At 42.9% G+C, this 15,919-nt stretch overlaps 2 protein-coding genes across 2 annotated transcripts; one reads left to right on the top strand and one right to left on the bottom strand.

Annotated features, from left to right (window-relative positions):
* Positions 1-627: 627 nt before the first annotated feature.
* LOC102700282 (putative receptor protein kinase ZmPK1) lies at positions 628-3,226 on the top strand. The gene has a single exon (XM_006644434.3). The coding sequence runs from the start codon at positions 628-630 to the stop codon at positions 2,971-2,973; it is 2,346 nt and encodes a 781-aa protein (XP_006644497.1). The 3' UTR covers positions 2,974-3,226.
* A 4,859-nt stretch (positions 3,227-8,085) lies between these two features.
* Positions 8,086-10,533, bottom strand: LOC102700569 (putative receptor protein kinase ZmPK1). Its single transcript, XM_006644435.2, has one exon. The coding sequence runs from the start codon at positions 10,461-10,463 to the stop codon at positions 8,115-8,117; it is 2,349 nt and encodes a 782-aa protein (XP_006644498.2). The 5' UTR covers positions 10,464-10,533; the 3' UTR covers positions 8,086-8,114.
* Positions 10,534-15,919: the final 5,386 nt, after the last annotated feature.

A 15,919-nucleotide genomic window follows, 5' to 3' on the forward strand; every position in this document is an offset into this window, starting at 1 on the left:
TCAGACATGGCTGCATGACTTTGCGCATGACAGTCACCCTAAAGATCAGGGCATGTAAAGGCAACCAAATTCTCCACCTCTACAACTTGCAATAAACAATTCAGCATTCCAGACGACGACATGGAAAAATACACAATCTTAGCGCCAGGTAGATAGATTATTCCTATATATACTCCAGATAGATAACAGCACCAAACATAATGTTGATATTGAGAAATAATTACGAGGCAGCTATCAAAAACGTGAAAGCCGCCGATTGTTTAACCATGATAACAAACATGTCAAATCTTGATGCTGCTCGATTAGAGAATGAGGGTACAAACAAAAGTTCAAACCTCCAAAAATCAGAGCGCTTTAAAATCAGCAATATATCCTATCACTTTCATATACCTGGAAGCCGCCAGGACTGGAGTGAAGGGGATGCGACAGTGCCGGCAAAAAAACAGCAAACTATTCATTTTAAGGCGTGCAGAATTTACAGATGGGTCCAAATTTGACTCCAAAAGAGCCTTTGCAACAAGTGGAAATAAACATCAGGATGAGGCAGAGCATCATAAATGGAAGCAAACACCTTCCTCCTCACCATGCTCTGAAGTCTGAAGGCCTGAAAACACACACACACACACAATGGCAAAATTACTCTGTCTAGTCATTCTTCCCTTGATCACTATTCTGCCATGCTCATATGCTTTGCCGCAGTTGACGCTCAGGACCGGCTCATCCTTGTCTGTCGAAGAGCATGAGCAAACCTTCCTCACCTCACGAAATGGCGATTTCTCCTGTGGCTTCTACGAAATTGGAGGGAACGTCTTCTCCTTCTCCATCTGGTTCACCAACAGCAAGGAGAAGACCGTCGTGTGGTCTGCGAACGCCAAGTCTCCGGTGAATGGCCATGGCTCCAAGGTGACACTGAGCCGTGAAGGTAACCTGGTCCTCACTGACGTCAATGGCACCGTGAATTGGGAGGGCAGGACGAGCTCCGGCAAGGGCACAGCAGCTGTGCTGCTTGATACCGGCAATCTCGTCATCAGAGATTCCACTGGAGCGAAGCTGTGGCAGAGCTTCTGGGAGCCTACGGATACCTTGCTTCCATTGCAGCCTCTCACCAAAGGTATAAGACTGGTCTCCGGTTATTACAACCTCTATTTTGACAATGACAATGTGCTACGCCTCATGTATGATGGGCCAGAGATATCCAGCATCTATTGGCCAAGTGCAGAATACAAATCGTTCGACGTAGGGAGGACTAGCTACAATAGCTCCAGGAATGCAGTCCTTGACACCGAAGGTTATTTCCTCTCAAGTGATCTGTTGAGCATCAAAGCTTCTGATTGGGGTGCTGGAATAAAGAGAAGGCTGACACTTGGTTATGATGGGAATCTCAGGATGTACAGTCTGAATGAGTCGGATGGGAGCTGGATTGTCTCGTGGCAGGCCATAGCAAAAATGTGCGATGTGCATGGGCTATGTGGAAAGAATGGTATATGTGAGTTCTTGCCAAGCTTCAGGTGTTCTTGTCCTCCAGGATACACGATGAGAGATCCAACGAACTGGGGCAGAGGTTGCCAGCCACTATTCAGTAAGAACTGTAGCAAAGAAGAAGAATTTGTGTTTGTCAAGCTCGCTCAGACTGACTTTTATGGATTCGATCTGACCTACAATCAATCCGTTTCACTTCAAGAATGTAAGAAGACTTGCCTGGACATCTGCTCCTGCTCAGCTCTTACATACAAGACAGGATCTGGACTTTGTTACACCAAAGCCGTACTCTTCAATGGCTTCAGCTCCCCAAATTTTCCAGGTGATAATTACATCAAAGTGCCCAAGAATATGGTTGCCAAACAGTCCAGTCTCTCATGCAACCGAAGCGCAGAAATTGTACTAGGACCTGCAAGTATGTATGGAATGAGTGGTACAAATAAAAATTATACAACCTATTATGTGTTTGCAGCAGTATTGGGAGCTCTAGTGCTAATCTTCACAGGCACAAGCTGGTGGTTTCTTTACAGCAGGAACAACATACCCAAGTCAATGGAGGCAGGCTACAGGATGGTAACAAGCCAATTCAGGATGTTCATGTACCGAGAATTAAGGGAAGCAACTGGAAAGTTCAAGGAAGAGATTGGAAGAGGAGCCTCCAGTATTGTTTACAGAGGAGTACTAGAAGATAAGAGAGTGATAGCAGTGAAGAGGCTAGCAAATATTTCACACAGTGAGGAGGAATTCTGGGTTGAAATGAGTATAATTGGAAGGATCAATCACATGAACTTAGTAAGGATGTGGGGTTTTTGCTCTGAGGGTCAACACAAGCTACTAGTGTATGAGTATGTGGAGAACGAATCACTAGACAAGTATCTATTTGGTAATGTAAGTGCTGAGAGGCTGCTAGCATGGAGCCAGCGATTCAAAATAGCTTTGGGAACAGCAAGAGGTTTGGCCTATCTCCATCATGAGTGCCTTGAGTGGGTAGTCCATTGTGACATAAAACCAGAAAACATACTCCTGACCCGAGATTTTGAAGCAAAGATAGCTGACTTTGGACTGGCCAAACTCTCACAGAGAGACAGCACCAGTTTAAATTTCACACATATGAGGGGTACAATGGGCTACATGGCACCAGAATGGGCGTTGAACTCACCAATCAATGCAAAGGTCGATGTCTACAGTTATGGCATTGTTCTTCTTGAGATTGTTACTGGAAGTAGGATATCAAGTGGGATAAAAGTGGATGGGAAGGATGTGGAACTCAGAGAGTTTGTGCAGGCAGTGAGACATATTCTGGCTAGTGGGGATATCAAGGATATAATTGATAGTAGACTGAATGGGCATTTCAATCCTGAACAAGCAAAGGTAATGGTGGAAGTTGCTATATCTTGTCTTGAAGAAAGAAGCATCAGGCCTACAATGAATGAAATTGCAAAAGCCTTCCTTTCATGTGATGACCAAGACGATCACCCAGCCTACTCATGGTGACCTGTAATAAGCATAATCTTTCATTTTGCAGGATGGAGATTAGCTAGTCAGTTTAGCATGCACAAACTTAAAGTCATAAACGATTCTTGTTAGAGAAAAATATTTAGATCCTTCTGTAAACCCATCTCAGGACAGTGGCAAGTTATTTTATTCAAATGTAAAACTCAGTTTTACATTATAAGATATGGTCCCCCTAGATCCATGTGGATGCTAATGAATGTGGACACATATAAAATTATGGAGTAAATTGCACTTTGCGACACCTTTTATTACACAAGTTTCACTTTAGACCACCGTTAAGCCTATTTTTTTCACTTTAGACCAGGTAAATTTACCATTGTTATGATTTGGATAACCCCGAACAACTTCTATGGTCATGTCTAACCTCCCTTTCAGCATATATGGACTACACATAGATGTGAGTTCGCCGGTTTATTGGAGCAGATGTATTTGACGTCACTAAAAAATTGTTCGGGGTGGTCCGAACCATAATAATAGCAAATTGACCTGGTCCAAAGTGAAAGATTGGTGTAAAAATGGTCCGAAGTGAAACTTACTCTAAAACATATTCATTGATCCATAGATAAATCTAGATAGGACCAAAAAACATCTTATAACATGGAACGAAGGAAGTACATCCAATAGAGAAAACAAGTGTGTTTGATAAGTGAAAGGCTGCATTAGCATCTGAAGTTCTTAACTTTGCACTTCTAGTGAATCTTCTCATGTGAACATACCATTCTGCATGAAACTGAAAACAATATGTTTTATTAGGAGCTCCCTGAGTTGTTTATGTGTCAACACATGTTTCCATGTGGTTAAGAATTATTTACTTTTGTTGCTGGTTCCTCATATATTGGGATACAAGTAAAAACATCCAACTAGTATTTCTTCAACTTTTATCACCCTGTAGAGACCCCTAATGTAGAACCAGGAGTGAATCCTTCATCATGCCTCCAGACAACCTACTAACAGTGACCTACAACAATAACAGCAACGACAACGACAACAACAACATTAATTTTATTATACAAGAAGAAGAGTTATGGTAACATTTGCGGATAACAAAATGTTGGTAGAGAAAATTTCAGTTTGAGCGTGCTACAGATGCTTCTCATCGAGTTGTTCAATTTCCTCTTAATTTGTAATGGATCAGTGGGGGTACCAGACCAATACTTTAGTTTGACGGTGCTTTTGTTGAACATTGAACAATCTAATCCGGTGGATGTATGAACTTTTGCATGAACTAAGTGGATTCATTAAGTTAGAACTACGGGAGTACGGGACCAGCACTTTACCAATTCGGCACGCTCAAGAGTTCAGTTAGGCAGAATCCCACAAACAAAGTAGGTAGAGGTTTGCAGGGGGGGCAAGGGCGGAAGGAGGATAAGGTTCACCTGCGCGGCGGCCGGCGGCGAGCACGGCCGCGGACACGGAGAGAGTCGCAGAGTGGATGGGGTCCGGTGGTGGCCCAACGCAGTGTGGTGGAGGAGCGCCGGAGAAACGCACCCTTCGGCACGGCTGGTGACTGGAACTGGACTAGATGGACCCCAAAACGCTTTCACCTCTTTTGACAATATCGAAATTTTCTGAACACTGGTGGATGTTTCATACACGCTACCGAATTAGGGAACGAGGATACGACCGAATTGAAAAACCAGATTTTGGTAGGAATGCAACTGCTAGATATATACTAGGACGGTAAAACACGTAAAAAGTTACGGAAACAACCGTTTGATCGAAGAAATTTGCTTCGGTCCAACAAAAAATATCTCGAGGTATCAAATCATTTCTCACTATAGATCTAGTTAAGTGGAATATGCGCTGTTAGACCTAACGATTAGAAACGATTAGAAACGATTTGGTACCTCAAGATACCGGTACCTCGAGATATTTTTTATTACTTTTTGTTGAACTATAAAATTGCTCTTAATTGAATTATGGGAGACTACACGAATATAAGAAAGATGAGATATTCAAAGAAAAAATTCATGAGGTTGAATCTTATGTTAAATTTCGCTGCAAAGCTTTCCTGAATAAGGTATCACATAGGAGTTTCATGTGATTAAATACTGCCCATTTGTTTGTTTAAAGGTTTATTTTAGGTATAAAATCCTCCGAAATTCATGCGCTTTACCTTCAAATCAAATGTTCCATTGTTGTTAACTTACCTCCAAAATCTATATATATTGATTGGTACATTCATGAGGGATTTCGTAAGATTTGAAAGGCTCTAATCCTCTATGTCAAAAGGCCAAACAAGAAATTTATATAGGCTTTGGATCCTCTGAAATTCCATCATAAACTTATGTTTCAAAGAGGCCTTGGGCTGATTGCTTGACGACATATTTACAAACGAAAAATAATTTGTAATACAACTTTTATATGTGTATTCTTAGCGGTTTAAAATACAAGACTGAAAAAATAAAGTTCGATGAAAAACCCTATTAACTTTAAATTTAAAGTTAAAAATTTAAATTTTGGCTTCTAAAAAAAAGAAGTGGAACCACTCCAAGCCCATGTTTTTGCTAGCCTGTGTCGGATCGAGGAAAATCACTTAGCTAGTTGCATATAAGTAGATAACAATCCCAATTAACTTTGATTCATGTGTTTTTCGTATAACCCAATCAAACGCTCGTTTCTACAAAATTTTCGTGTTTCTCATACCTTTGATTTGCACCTGAGGTCCTAACTTATTCTTATTCTTTCTTGTTTTTCAATCCTATACTAATCCCTAAATTAACTTTTACAAGGAAGAAGTACAATTTACCTTTCAAAGTTGAGCCAAAATTTTTAGCTCAAAGTTGATCAATTTACTCAACTTAAATATCAAACAAAACCATTTCTTACTTTTTAAATAAGATGAAAGTTTCCATGACCAATTCCGAATCAGTCATGCCCTACATGGAAATCTCACAAGTAAAATAGTAATAAAAATGTTATCTCACATGCCATTCTGTTCGCCATTTCTCTCCTCGTCTTATTTTTCTCCCCCAAATCAAATTTTTGCCATCGTCCCGCTATTCCCTTACTCCTTACCTAAAGCCACAAGTACCATTGTCCACGCGTTTTCTTACGTTTCTCATGTACTCTCTTCCTCCAAATAATTTTATTTTCATTAGTTCCAGACATATTAATAAAAATATAAAAAATACTAGCATACCTTCTACTTTATAAGATCTCAGTACAATAGTTTTCTATGTTATCTAGTCCCAATCCATATATTTATTGTTTTCACGGACTCCCGAACAATGCTTAATAATAAATTTATTTTGGAACAAACATGATATAGTAAAAAATAATTTTATTTTAAAACGGAGGTAGTAATTGACAGTGGTGCCGCCCACTTCATTAGTCTAGCATCCCAAGGCCCAAGAACTGGTGCTGGTGCTAGCTGCACTGGCATCCTTGTTTTGCTTTTAATAAGCACTATATTACACACGTGCTAATACTACGACTCAATTTAGTAATATAAATAAATAAATAAAATATCCTTATCTCTTTCAAATGCAATCGTATAAACCAAATATTTGATGTTATTTGTATACCGAGCATTTGTTAATCTGGATATTATTTAAAGGAAAAGGTACGAATTACCCCCCTAAACTATAGCGGTCGGCCGAATTACCCCCTAAACCCGAAAACCAGACATCCTTCACCCTAAACTTTCAATACTAGGCAAATTACCCCCCTCGACCCAATCCAAAGCTGTTTTGTCCTACGTGGCGTACATGTGGCAGCCCAGTCAGTATTTTCTTTTTTTAACCATGGGCCCACATGTCATACCCTCTCTCTCCCTCCCCCCTCTCTCGGGCGAACAGGGCGACGACAGCAGGCGCTCGGCACCGCGCAGGGATGGCCGGACGGCGGGCGGACAGTCGCGCCGCAACGATGAGGTGGAGCAGCAGGATAGCAGCGGCGACAAAGCGGAGGAAAGCAGGCGAGTGGCAAGCGGGCGGGCGGTCGGCGTCTCACGGGGGCAGTGGGTCGGCACCGGTGTCAGCTGTGCCGCCGTCTGCCGTTCTCGGCCTGGCCTGCCCTCGCCCTCGTCGTCACGCGCCGAGATCGATGGCGCCACCCGCCGCTGCCATCCTCCGCTTTGTCGCCCACCGTCCGGTCGTCCCCACGCGACCATGTTCGCTCGAGAGAGAGGGAGAAGGAGAAGGAGGAGAGAGGGAGAGGGAGGGTATGACATGTGGGCCCCATAGTTAAAAAAAAAGAAAATACTGAATGGGCTGCCACGTGTACGTCACGTAGGACAAAACCGCCTTGGATTGGGTCGAGGGTGGTAATTTGCTCAGTATTGAAAGTTTAGGGTGAAGGATGTATGGTTTTCGGGTTTAGGGGGTAATTCGGCCGACCGCGATAGTTCAGGGGGTAATTCGTACTTTTTCTTATTTAAACAAACTCTAACAAAATAACAACAAACCAGTTAATAGTGACTTTTCTAGCATTGCATAATTCATTATTGGTTGGAACATATTGCATTAACAAGTTTTTAAGTTTTGACGAGAATTTCACAACTTGCAAGACCAAGTTTATACAATAATTTCATAAACCTTACAACAACAAATTGATAAACTAATTTTAGAATTACTATGAGATCAAGCACATATAATGCAAGGATAAATTTATCTAAATAATTTATTTACGATATTAATATTAACACAAAAATTAAACTATATAAACTATATTTAATGAAAGCTAGTTTATATAACATGTTTTTGCATCCAATACAACTTCTAGGCTTGCTATAATAAATAAAAAATTGTTTGCGTTTGTATATATCAAATGAACAAAACAACATTGCAATTCTCAAATAAAAAAATAATTCAAGGTCTAATTATTTTTATGAGTTTAAAAACAAATTTTGATGTATCTTCTTATATTATATAAAAAGATATTTAAATCACATACTAAGTTATCATATAATTTTAGAAAATATTTATCACACGGGTTCTTTATAGTTTAAAAGATATATGATAGTTTTTAACAAAATGATATTGCTAATGATGTTTTCACTGGTTATGTTTTCTGTTTGTTATTATCAGGAAGTACGCATATCTTTCGATGATTAAAAATATTCAATAGTGATTGTGTCCAACAATAGTTAATCTCGCATTCCATTTGTCAGATGGTCATCAGTGGTAGGCGGGGTGTTCGTCCTCGTCATCGAACGCTGTGAGGGACTTGGCAATGTCGTCCATGGTCGGCCTGCTGCTTCTCTCCTCCAAACACGCCAGAGAAATCCTCACCATTTCCATCGCCTGCCGAGGGTTGAACTGCCCCTGCAGCCTGGCATCCACCAGGGACATCACGTCGCCGCTGTCAACCACATGCCTCAACGCCTGCACGATCTGCGGCAGCTGCAGCTGCTCGCCGGCCTCCGTCCTCTGGTCCGCGACCCTGCTCCCCACCACGATCTCCAGGAGCACAATGCCGAAGCTGTACACGTCCACCTTGGCGTTGATCGGCACGTTCAGCGCCCACTCCGGCGCCATGTACCCTGACGTCCCCCTCATGTGAGTGAACTCCACGCCGGAGCCACCGCCGTCCCGCTTGGACAGCTTGGCCAGCCCGAAGTCGGCGATCTTGGCGTCGAACTCCCGTGTCAGGAGGATGTTCTCCGGCTTCATGTCGCAGTGGATGACCCACTCGAGGCACTCGTGGTGGAGGTAGGCTAGGCCCCTCGCCGTGCCCAGCACGATCTTGTATCGATCGCTCCATGACAGCGTGGTCTGCTTGCCGTCGGCCGCGTCGAACAGGTGCCGGTCCAGCGACTGGTTCTCCACGTACTCGTACACCAGCAGCTTGTGCTTGCGCTCGGAGCAAAAGCCCCAGATCCTGACAAGGTTCATATGGTTGATCCGCCCGAGCACCGTCATCTCCGCCCATAACTCCTCGTCCCCATGCATCGTCACGTCGACCGCCAGCCTTTTTACTGCCACCACCTTACCGCCGTCGAGCACGCCGCGGTACACGACGCCGGAGCCGCCGCGGCCGAGCTCTTCCTTGAAGTTGGCGGTCGCGGCCTTGAGCTCCCGGTACGTGAATCGCCTGAACTGGCTCGTCATCACCATGCTGTACCCTGCCTCCAGCGAGCCGTGGATGCTCTGCTTGCTGGAGAGGAACCACCAGCCCGTCGCGATGAACAGGATGTCCAGGACTCCGAGCACGCCGGCGAAGACGAAGAAGTAGGTCCACTGCCCGCTGTTTCCTTGCGCCATCCCGTACACGTCAGCGGACACGGGCACGACGGTGACGTTGGCACCGCAGGAGAGGCCTCCGGCGCTCTGCGCCGAGGCGTTGAAGCCGAGGGGCACCTTGAGGTAGATGTTACCGGCGAAATTCGCCGACCTGAAGCCGTTGAACAGCGTGCCTTTCGGGTAGCATCTTCCCCTGCCATCCAACCTGTACGAGAAGGCGGTGCACAGGCACATGTTCAGGCACTGGTCCCTGCATTGCTTGTACGTGATGGACTCGGTATACCCCAGGTCGAAGCCGTAGAAATCAGTGTGGGCCAACTTGATGAACTTGAACCCAGCCGGCGCCAGTGCCGGTGAGGAACCATGGCTGCAGTTGCCGACTGGGAATGTCGGTGTGCATCCTCTCCTCCAGTCCCGGCGGTCGGCCATCACGTACCCAGGAGGGCACGAGCACCGGAGTTTTGGCTGGTACTCGCAGATGCCGTTCCTGCCGCACAGCCCGTGAGCTTGGCATGGCTGCTTGAGCGCCGACCATGTCACCGCCCAGCCTCCGGTCGACGCGTTCAGGCTGTACATTCTCACGTTGCCGTCCTGTTCGATGGTTAGCCGCCTCTTGATGCCGAGGCCTAGGTCGGTGGCCTCGGCTTTCAGCTGGTCGGAGGACTGGAACACGCCAGCGTCGTCGAGGATGGCGATCCTCGAGCTGTTGTAGTTTGTCCGGCCGTTGTCAAACACGCTCGCCCCCGGAAACGGCCAGTAGATGCTGGCGATCTCCGGGCCGTCGTAGAGCATGCGCAGCACGTTGTCGTTGTCGAAGTAGAGGCTGTAGTAGCCGGCGACGAGCTTCGTCTGCTTGTTGAACCGCTGCGACGGCAGCAGCGTGTCCGTCGGCCAGTCGAAGCTCTGCCACACGGCGCTGCCATCCGACGGGTCCTCGATGACGAGGTTTCCGGTGTCGCGGAGGGAGACGGTCAGGCCCCTTTTCCCGCCGCTCGTCTTGCCCGTCCAAACCGTGGTCCCGTTGGTGTCGGCGAGGGCCAGCTCGCCGTCGCGGCCAAACGAGACCTTGGAGCCCCTGCCGTTCACAGGGGCGTCGCGGTTGGCAGTCCAGACAACGGTACCGTTCTTGGCGGCGTTGTACCAGACGGAGAAGGAGAAGGCGTTGTCGCCGACCTGGAGGAAGCCGCAGGAGAAGGTGCCGTCCGGCGACACCAGGAACGGCCGCGCCCGGTCTTCCACCGACAGGGACGAGCCGGTGCCCAGCGTGTGCTGCGCCATCGACATGGACGAGGACGAGCACAGCAGCAGAGACACCAGCGAGAGCTGCACGGTAAGGCAGCGGATGACCGATCCAGCCATCCTGGTTATACCACAGAGTCGAAGAGATTATGAGACAGAGGAGTATCGGTTAGACAATGTATAAGGCGATCAAGCAACCTACGCAGCCATCGATTTAAAGGTCAAGCACTATTCATGATTTGGACATACGCCGTGAGTTTCAGGAAATTATGCTTCGTTCTAGCTCGTCGACCTCTATGCGATTTGTGTTTGCTTCATACTCCCCGTGTTAGTTGTTCTATTTTATTTTCAAAACAATCCCTGTGTTGGTTAATTAATTTGTGAGTTGACCTCAAAATTTCTTGTGTTGTAAATTAACGATACTTCTCTCGAGATATTATAATTATTAATTAAGACATCTTCAGGTATTATTTTAAGAGTATTTTTTATCATAGTACCACATTTTCAATTCAGTGTATAAATTTTATATCTTGAGGTATGAGGTATAATGTGCCTTAATGCATCCGAATTTTATACTAAAATTTTTATATCTTAAGATACTTTTTAATGATAGTAAAAACCTACAGTTTAAGGATGGTAAATTGCCTTGGTGGTGGATCTTTCTTCACAAGGTTTTGTGTAGACACATGCACTACTAACTTGAATTTCTGATCTCTATGTACGAGCGTTAATTGCTGGTCTTCCATCATCGATTGGTCCTGGTAGGCTGGTACTCACTAGTGCCATGCAAAATACTGGGTTGCTGTTCGTACGGGGCAATTTCTCTCGAGCAATAATAATAATAATAAAAAGGAGATCAGACTGTTCGTCAATGACACCCCGCGCGCACGCAGGGTTTGATTTCCTTTTACATGGTTTGCAGAGGAGGACAACATTTGTATGGCAGTACTTAAGCAAATGCAACCTCTGTCTGAAAATAAATTATTTTTAAAATTTTTAGATAGAATATTAGACTCTTCGTCTTATTTAAAAAATTGTGATTAATATTTTTATTGTTATCAAATGATAAAATATAAATAATACTTTGCACATGACTATTTTTTTAATTTTTCTATAAATTTTTTAAATAAGACGGATGATCAAACAATCGACAAAAAACTATGAAAGGGTGTTTTTTTTGGGACGGAGTAGTAGTATATATGAATGTTCTCTCCGTTTTATATTATAAGAGTTTTTTGGTTTGCTTAGATTTATTTCTGCATTAATATATCTATTTTATATATGTGTCTAGATTTATTAGCACACATATGAATCTAGTTAATCCCAGAAAATCTTATACTGTGCAACGGAGGAAATAGTTAATTTCGTCTCTGACTGTGCTTAGCTAAACCAAAATTGAGCTTAATAACAGCTAGATGGATGGCCAGGGTTGGGCAACTAGACAAAGAAACAAAACTAGTTATTTAAGTGTGACACGTTTAGTCCAGAATTCCAGATCAGTCATGCACGAAATGGCATGAGGCCGATCGAGTGTTCTTGCTCGTGAGCAATTTGGCGCAATCGGGGCCGGCATGCGCACATTTTCCTACTTGGACTGGAAAATTCTGGGTGCGTTGTTGAATATCCGTTTCTGATGTTAGGAGAAAAAAAATGGGGAACCACTTGCCGAATTAAAACCGCTGATGTCACCTGTGTCCGAGAGTGACGGTAAGAGTTGCATGGTACTCCACTATGGTAGTGGATTTCTTAGTACAAATTAAGAGTCGCATGAACGCGCATGCACAGTAGTTTAATTTGGTCCACTTGGCACGTACGTCTGAAATCGCGTGCCCAAGGGTATATGTAGGGCTAGCGTAGACCTGAGCTGTATGTAAGGCCGGATTTGCAAGACTTTGAGTCAATTCTATCATATACTACCACAATAATATGTCATCTAGCTATGAGTATCATACTATCTATGATAGTTTAAAAGAGCAATATGTAATGAGAAAGCGACACATCACAACTCGTTATTGATTAGTAATGAGAATGACGTATATGTGATAGATGAATGCAAATTAGAGATAAATAATATATAATGGTTATAAGCAACAAATGGCGTTATCCTTTGATGGTCTACAAGCTTTGTCTCTGTGGTTGGGAGCATGTTAACGCCATAATTTAGAAAATTACCATTGAAGATTAAACCAGGAATTGTAACCGAATCCGACAAGAGACATGGCAATCGGACAGAAAGCAGTTGAAATGTGACTCGGATACAACCGATGGAAATCACCTTGGACTAGAAACAGTCCGATTAGGCCTGGAGAGCGTGCAAATAGATTCGGAAATAGGTGAAGTCCGTGTAAATTTAGATATTAGAGTTTGTTTTAGGCAATATCTCTAATTAGAATCCGTGTGCAATAAGTTAGCTAATGGATACGATCTCGTATCTGTTTTAGTTAGTTTTCAGGGTATAAATATAACACCCAACGGTTTGTAAAAACATCAACCAACACATGATCAATACATCTTCGGTGCATCGCCAAATTTTTGGCAGGAGCGAGCTCTCGGCATGAGGTTTGTCAGCTTCGCAATGTAGCTCGTAATTGTCAACTCAACGATCTACTAGATATGTCTCAATTTAGTTCGATCTCCCGTTTAGTTGTTCGATGATTTACCTGAGGCTTATTGTTACCTTTGATTTGTTCTTGATTTGAAGTAGTAATAGGTTCTCGATCAAGATTAATTATATGAGTACTTTGTTTAATTCTGGCGATATGAGTTTTATTTGCTTGATTATGTCTCGTTTAGTCCGATCAATCTGGTAGTGAAGTTTATGTTTATTGATTAGATTGAATATTCGTATGTTCTTATCGCTGGAGATCTAGCCAACATTATTTTTAGTGGTTTATCAGGTTGTTTATTAAGTTTACAGATCTGCATGTTTTCTATGGTTATATCATGTTAGATCACATATTGTCTCGGTTTGGTCCGATCTATATTAATCTGGTTTGATCTGCTTGTAGAAGCGTGTCTGATCTACTAAATCTAGCAGATGGGTTAATAAATTACGCTGGTTTACTAGTCAATTATCGATATACTGTAATACCATGTTGACTTCGTGCTTGTTTATGTTTAAATATGAACTGCCTTGGGTTAATCCAATCTTCTAGGTTAACATGAATACACATACGGTTATTTTGTATTGTTTTATACTGATGATTAGTTTAGTAATCCGGTTTACCATATTTACTTTACATCATATCCTATCGGCTGTTGATTGCATGTGCGATAAGTATCAAATTGGTTTGATCGACTGTTTAATCTTGAAACCGGCTTGGTTAGGTCTGATCTTTCAAGAGATATTAGTTGGTTGAACTATTTAACGGTTATCCTACTCATAATTCAACTGATAAGGTATATTTTACAGCATATCCTGAAATTCCCGTAAGCCGACTGTTTTAACATATCGGCTAGGGTCTGGAGCGATATCGGCTACTTAGCCGATAGAGGCTTTAGGTTTAATAGTTTTCTGTCTTTTTTATATCTTTTTAGTTACAGAATCAAACTGACTGGCACGTCTGGTCTCTAAAAATTTAGATTATGTACTGGATCGTTCTGATAAGTGACTCCCAGGCCTTCATGTGTGACACATCATCAGCGATCAGATTTTGATGTCCACAGAGCATGATCACATTTACCATCTTGATATGCATTAATATCAAGATAGATAGATCCTTTGAGCACCAGGCAGCTAGATCTAGATGAGCAAGCTGAGGAGGGCAACTCCACAAGGCAATGGAGGCATGCAGAACTGAACAAGAGCCAATGAGACGAACTAGCACATAGCTTTGGTGAAGGGGATGGTCGGCATTGTCAGAGCATAGGCAGAGAAGATTATGTGGTAGATGCCACTAGGTTGGCCCAAAGATGAGTATGGGCAAGCTTGACCAATGAAGATACCCTAGGGTTTGCAAAGCTCACGGGCTAGATTTGGCCATCCCAACCACAGGCGTATTAGATCGATATGGTATATATGGCAATAAGAATGGTGCTGAGCTAGGGGAGGGAGGATGGTAGCTCAACTTCCCAACACTATCTTCTTTCTTTCCTCCTTGGGAGCAGATGGAGCTGAATAAGTCAAGGGCCTAGGAAATGTATGGCTAACAAGCATTTCTAGTAGAGGATGAGGGATGACTAAGGGAGGGGGAACAGTAGTGGCAAGGAATAGAGAGAGAGACTTGGGCCGCGTTCGCCGGGGGCGGTAAGTTAACTGAATCCCTCGTTTTCCATGCGCACGCTTCCCAAATCGCTAAACGGTGTATTTTTTGCAAAAAAATTTTATAGGAAAATTATTTTAAAAAATCATATTAATTTATTTTATATCTTTAAATAATTAATAATTAATTAATCATGTACTAATTTATTACTACGTTTTTCACACCGGGTAAGTTAACTTATGTACCCTCTCCCCGAACGCGGCCTTGGTGGTTGGGTTCACAGTCATGATATGTATATCGAGAGATGCCTTTTATTATCTATGACGTTTCATAGTATGATACTAATCACATATGATATATATTCCATCTATAACAATTTATAGATAACCTTAGATATATGACAGGTCATTTTCCATGGATATCTCTAATAGTTTCATTTTTGTTCTATTGAAGATGAGATCATCTCAAACTATCTGTGTTAACTTGTTAGAGATGACCCGTTGGGGATATCCATTTGTGTAGTAGGATTTGTCTAAACTCATCCATTTATGACACATTTATTTGCTATAAACTGGCATATTTTCCATGGAACTTTACATGGTGCTAAATTTTGAAAGAGTTTGAGTTGATTACAGCTCTTAGATTTTGTTTCAGTAGATATAGCTGTATTAGATACCTATTGAGTTAAATGATAAATATCATAATATCTCAAGATATCAAATTGGTCTTCTAGGATTTATCCAGGCATAGTGCCAATTAATGTACCATAGACCAATACCGATGATATATTTACTGTACTTTGATGTAGTTTCTCCCTAACGAATTTTTTTTTCTTTGGGCCAACTTGCATCCTCTTATATATGCAACGAACCAAAATTCACATGTCAATAATAACACACGAAACAACGGAAAGTTTCAGAAATAAAACAGAGAGAATAACATGTGCGTAACTAAGGTATGACAAGACACAATGTAATCTAGGTGCCGCTCAGCTAGGTAATTCATCAGAGTGACCCGGAAAGGATGCCTTAATCCATGAGTGTTTTAGAAGAAATTTAACATATGGTCAAATTAACCTGGTAGAATTTTTTTATGTAACTATGTCCATCCCAAAGATGGCAACGGGGCTATCCCCATCGGGTATTGGCTAAACGTTATGCCCCCCGTCTACCGGAGATTCCCCGCTCCCTGTCCCTACTACTGCTCAAGGGGGCATATTATCCCCGTCCCCGTCCCCGAACGGGGATGACAGACCCGATGGGGACCCCGGCCCCAAATAATCCCCGAAAATAACAGCAT

This window comes from Oryza brachyantha, chromosome 1 (assembly GCF_000231095.2).
Source record: "Oryza brachyantha chromosome 1, ObraRS2, whole genome shotgun sequence".
Taxonomy (NCBI): domain Eukaryota; kingdom Viridiplantae; phylum Streptophyta; class Magnoliopsida; order Poales; family Poaceae; genus Oryza; species Oryza brachyantha.

Excerpts from the sequence above, each read along its gene's own strand:
- LOC102700282 (XM_006644434.3), top strand. The coding sequence starts at position 628 with ATGGCAAAATTACTCTGTCTAGTCATTCTTCCCTTGATCACTATTCTG.
- LOC102700569 (XM_006644435.2), bottom strand. The coding sequence starts at position 10,463 with ATGTCGATGGCGCAGCACACGCTGGGCACCGGCTCGTCCCTGTCGGTG.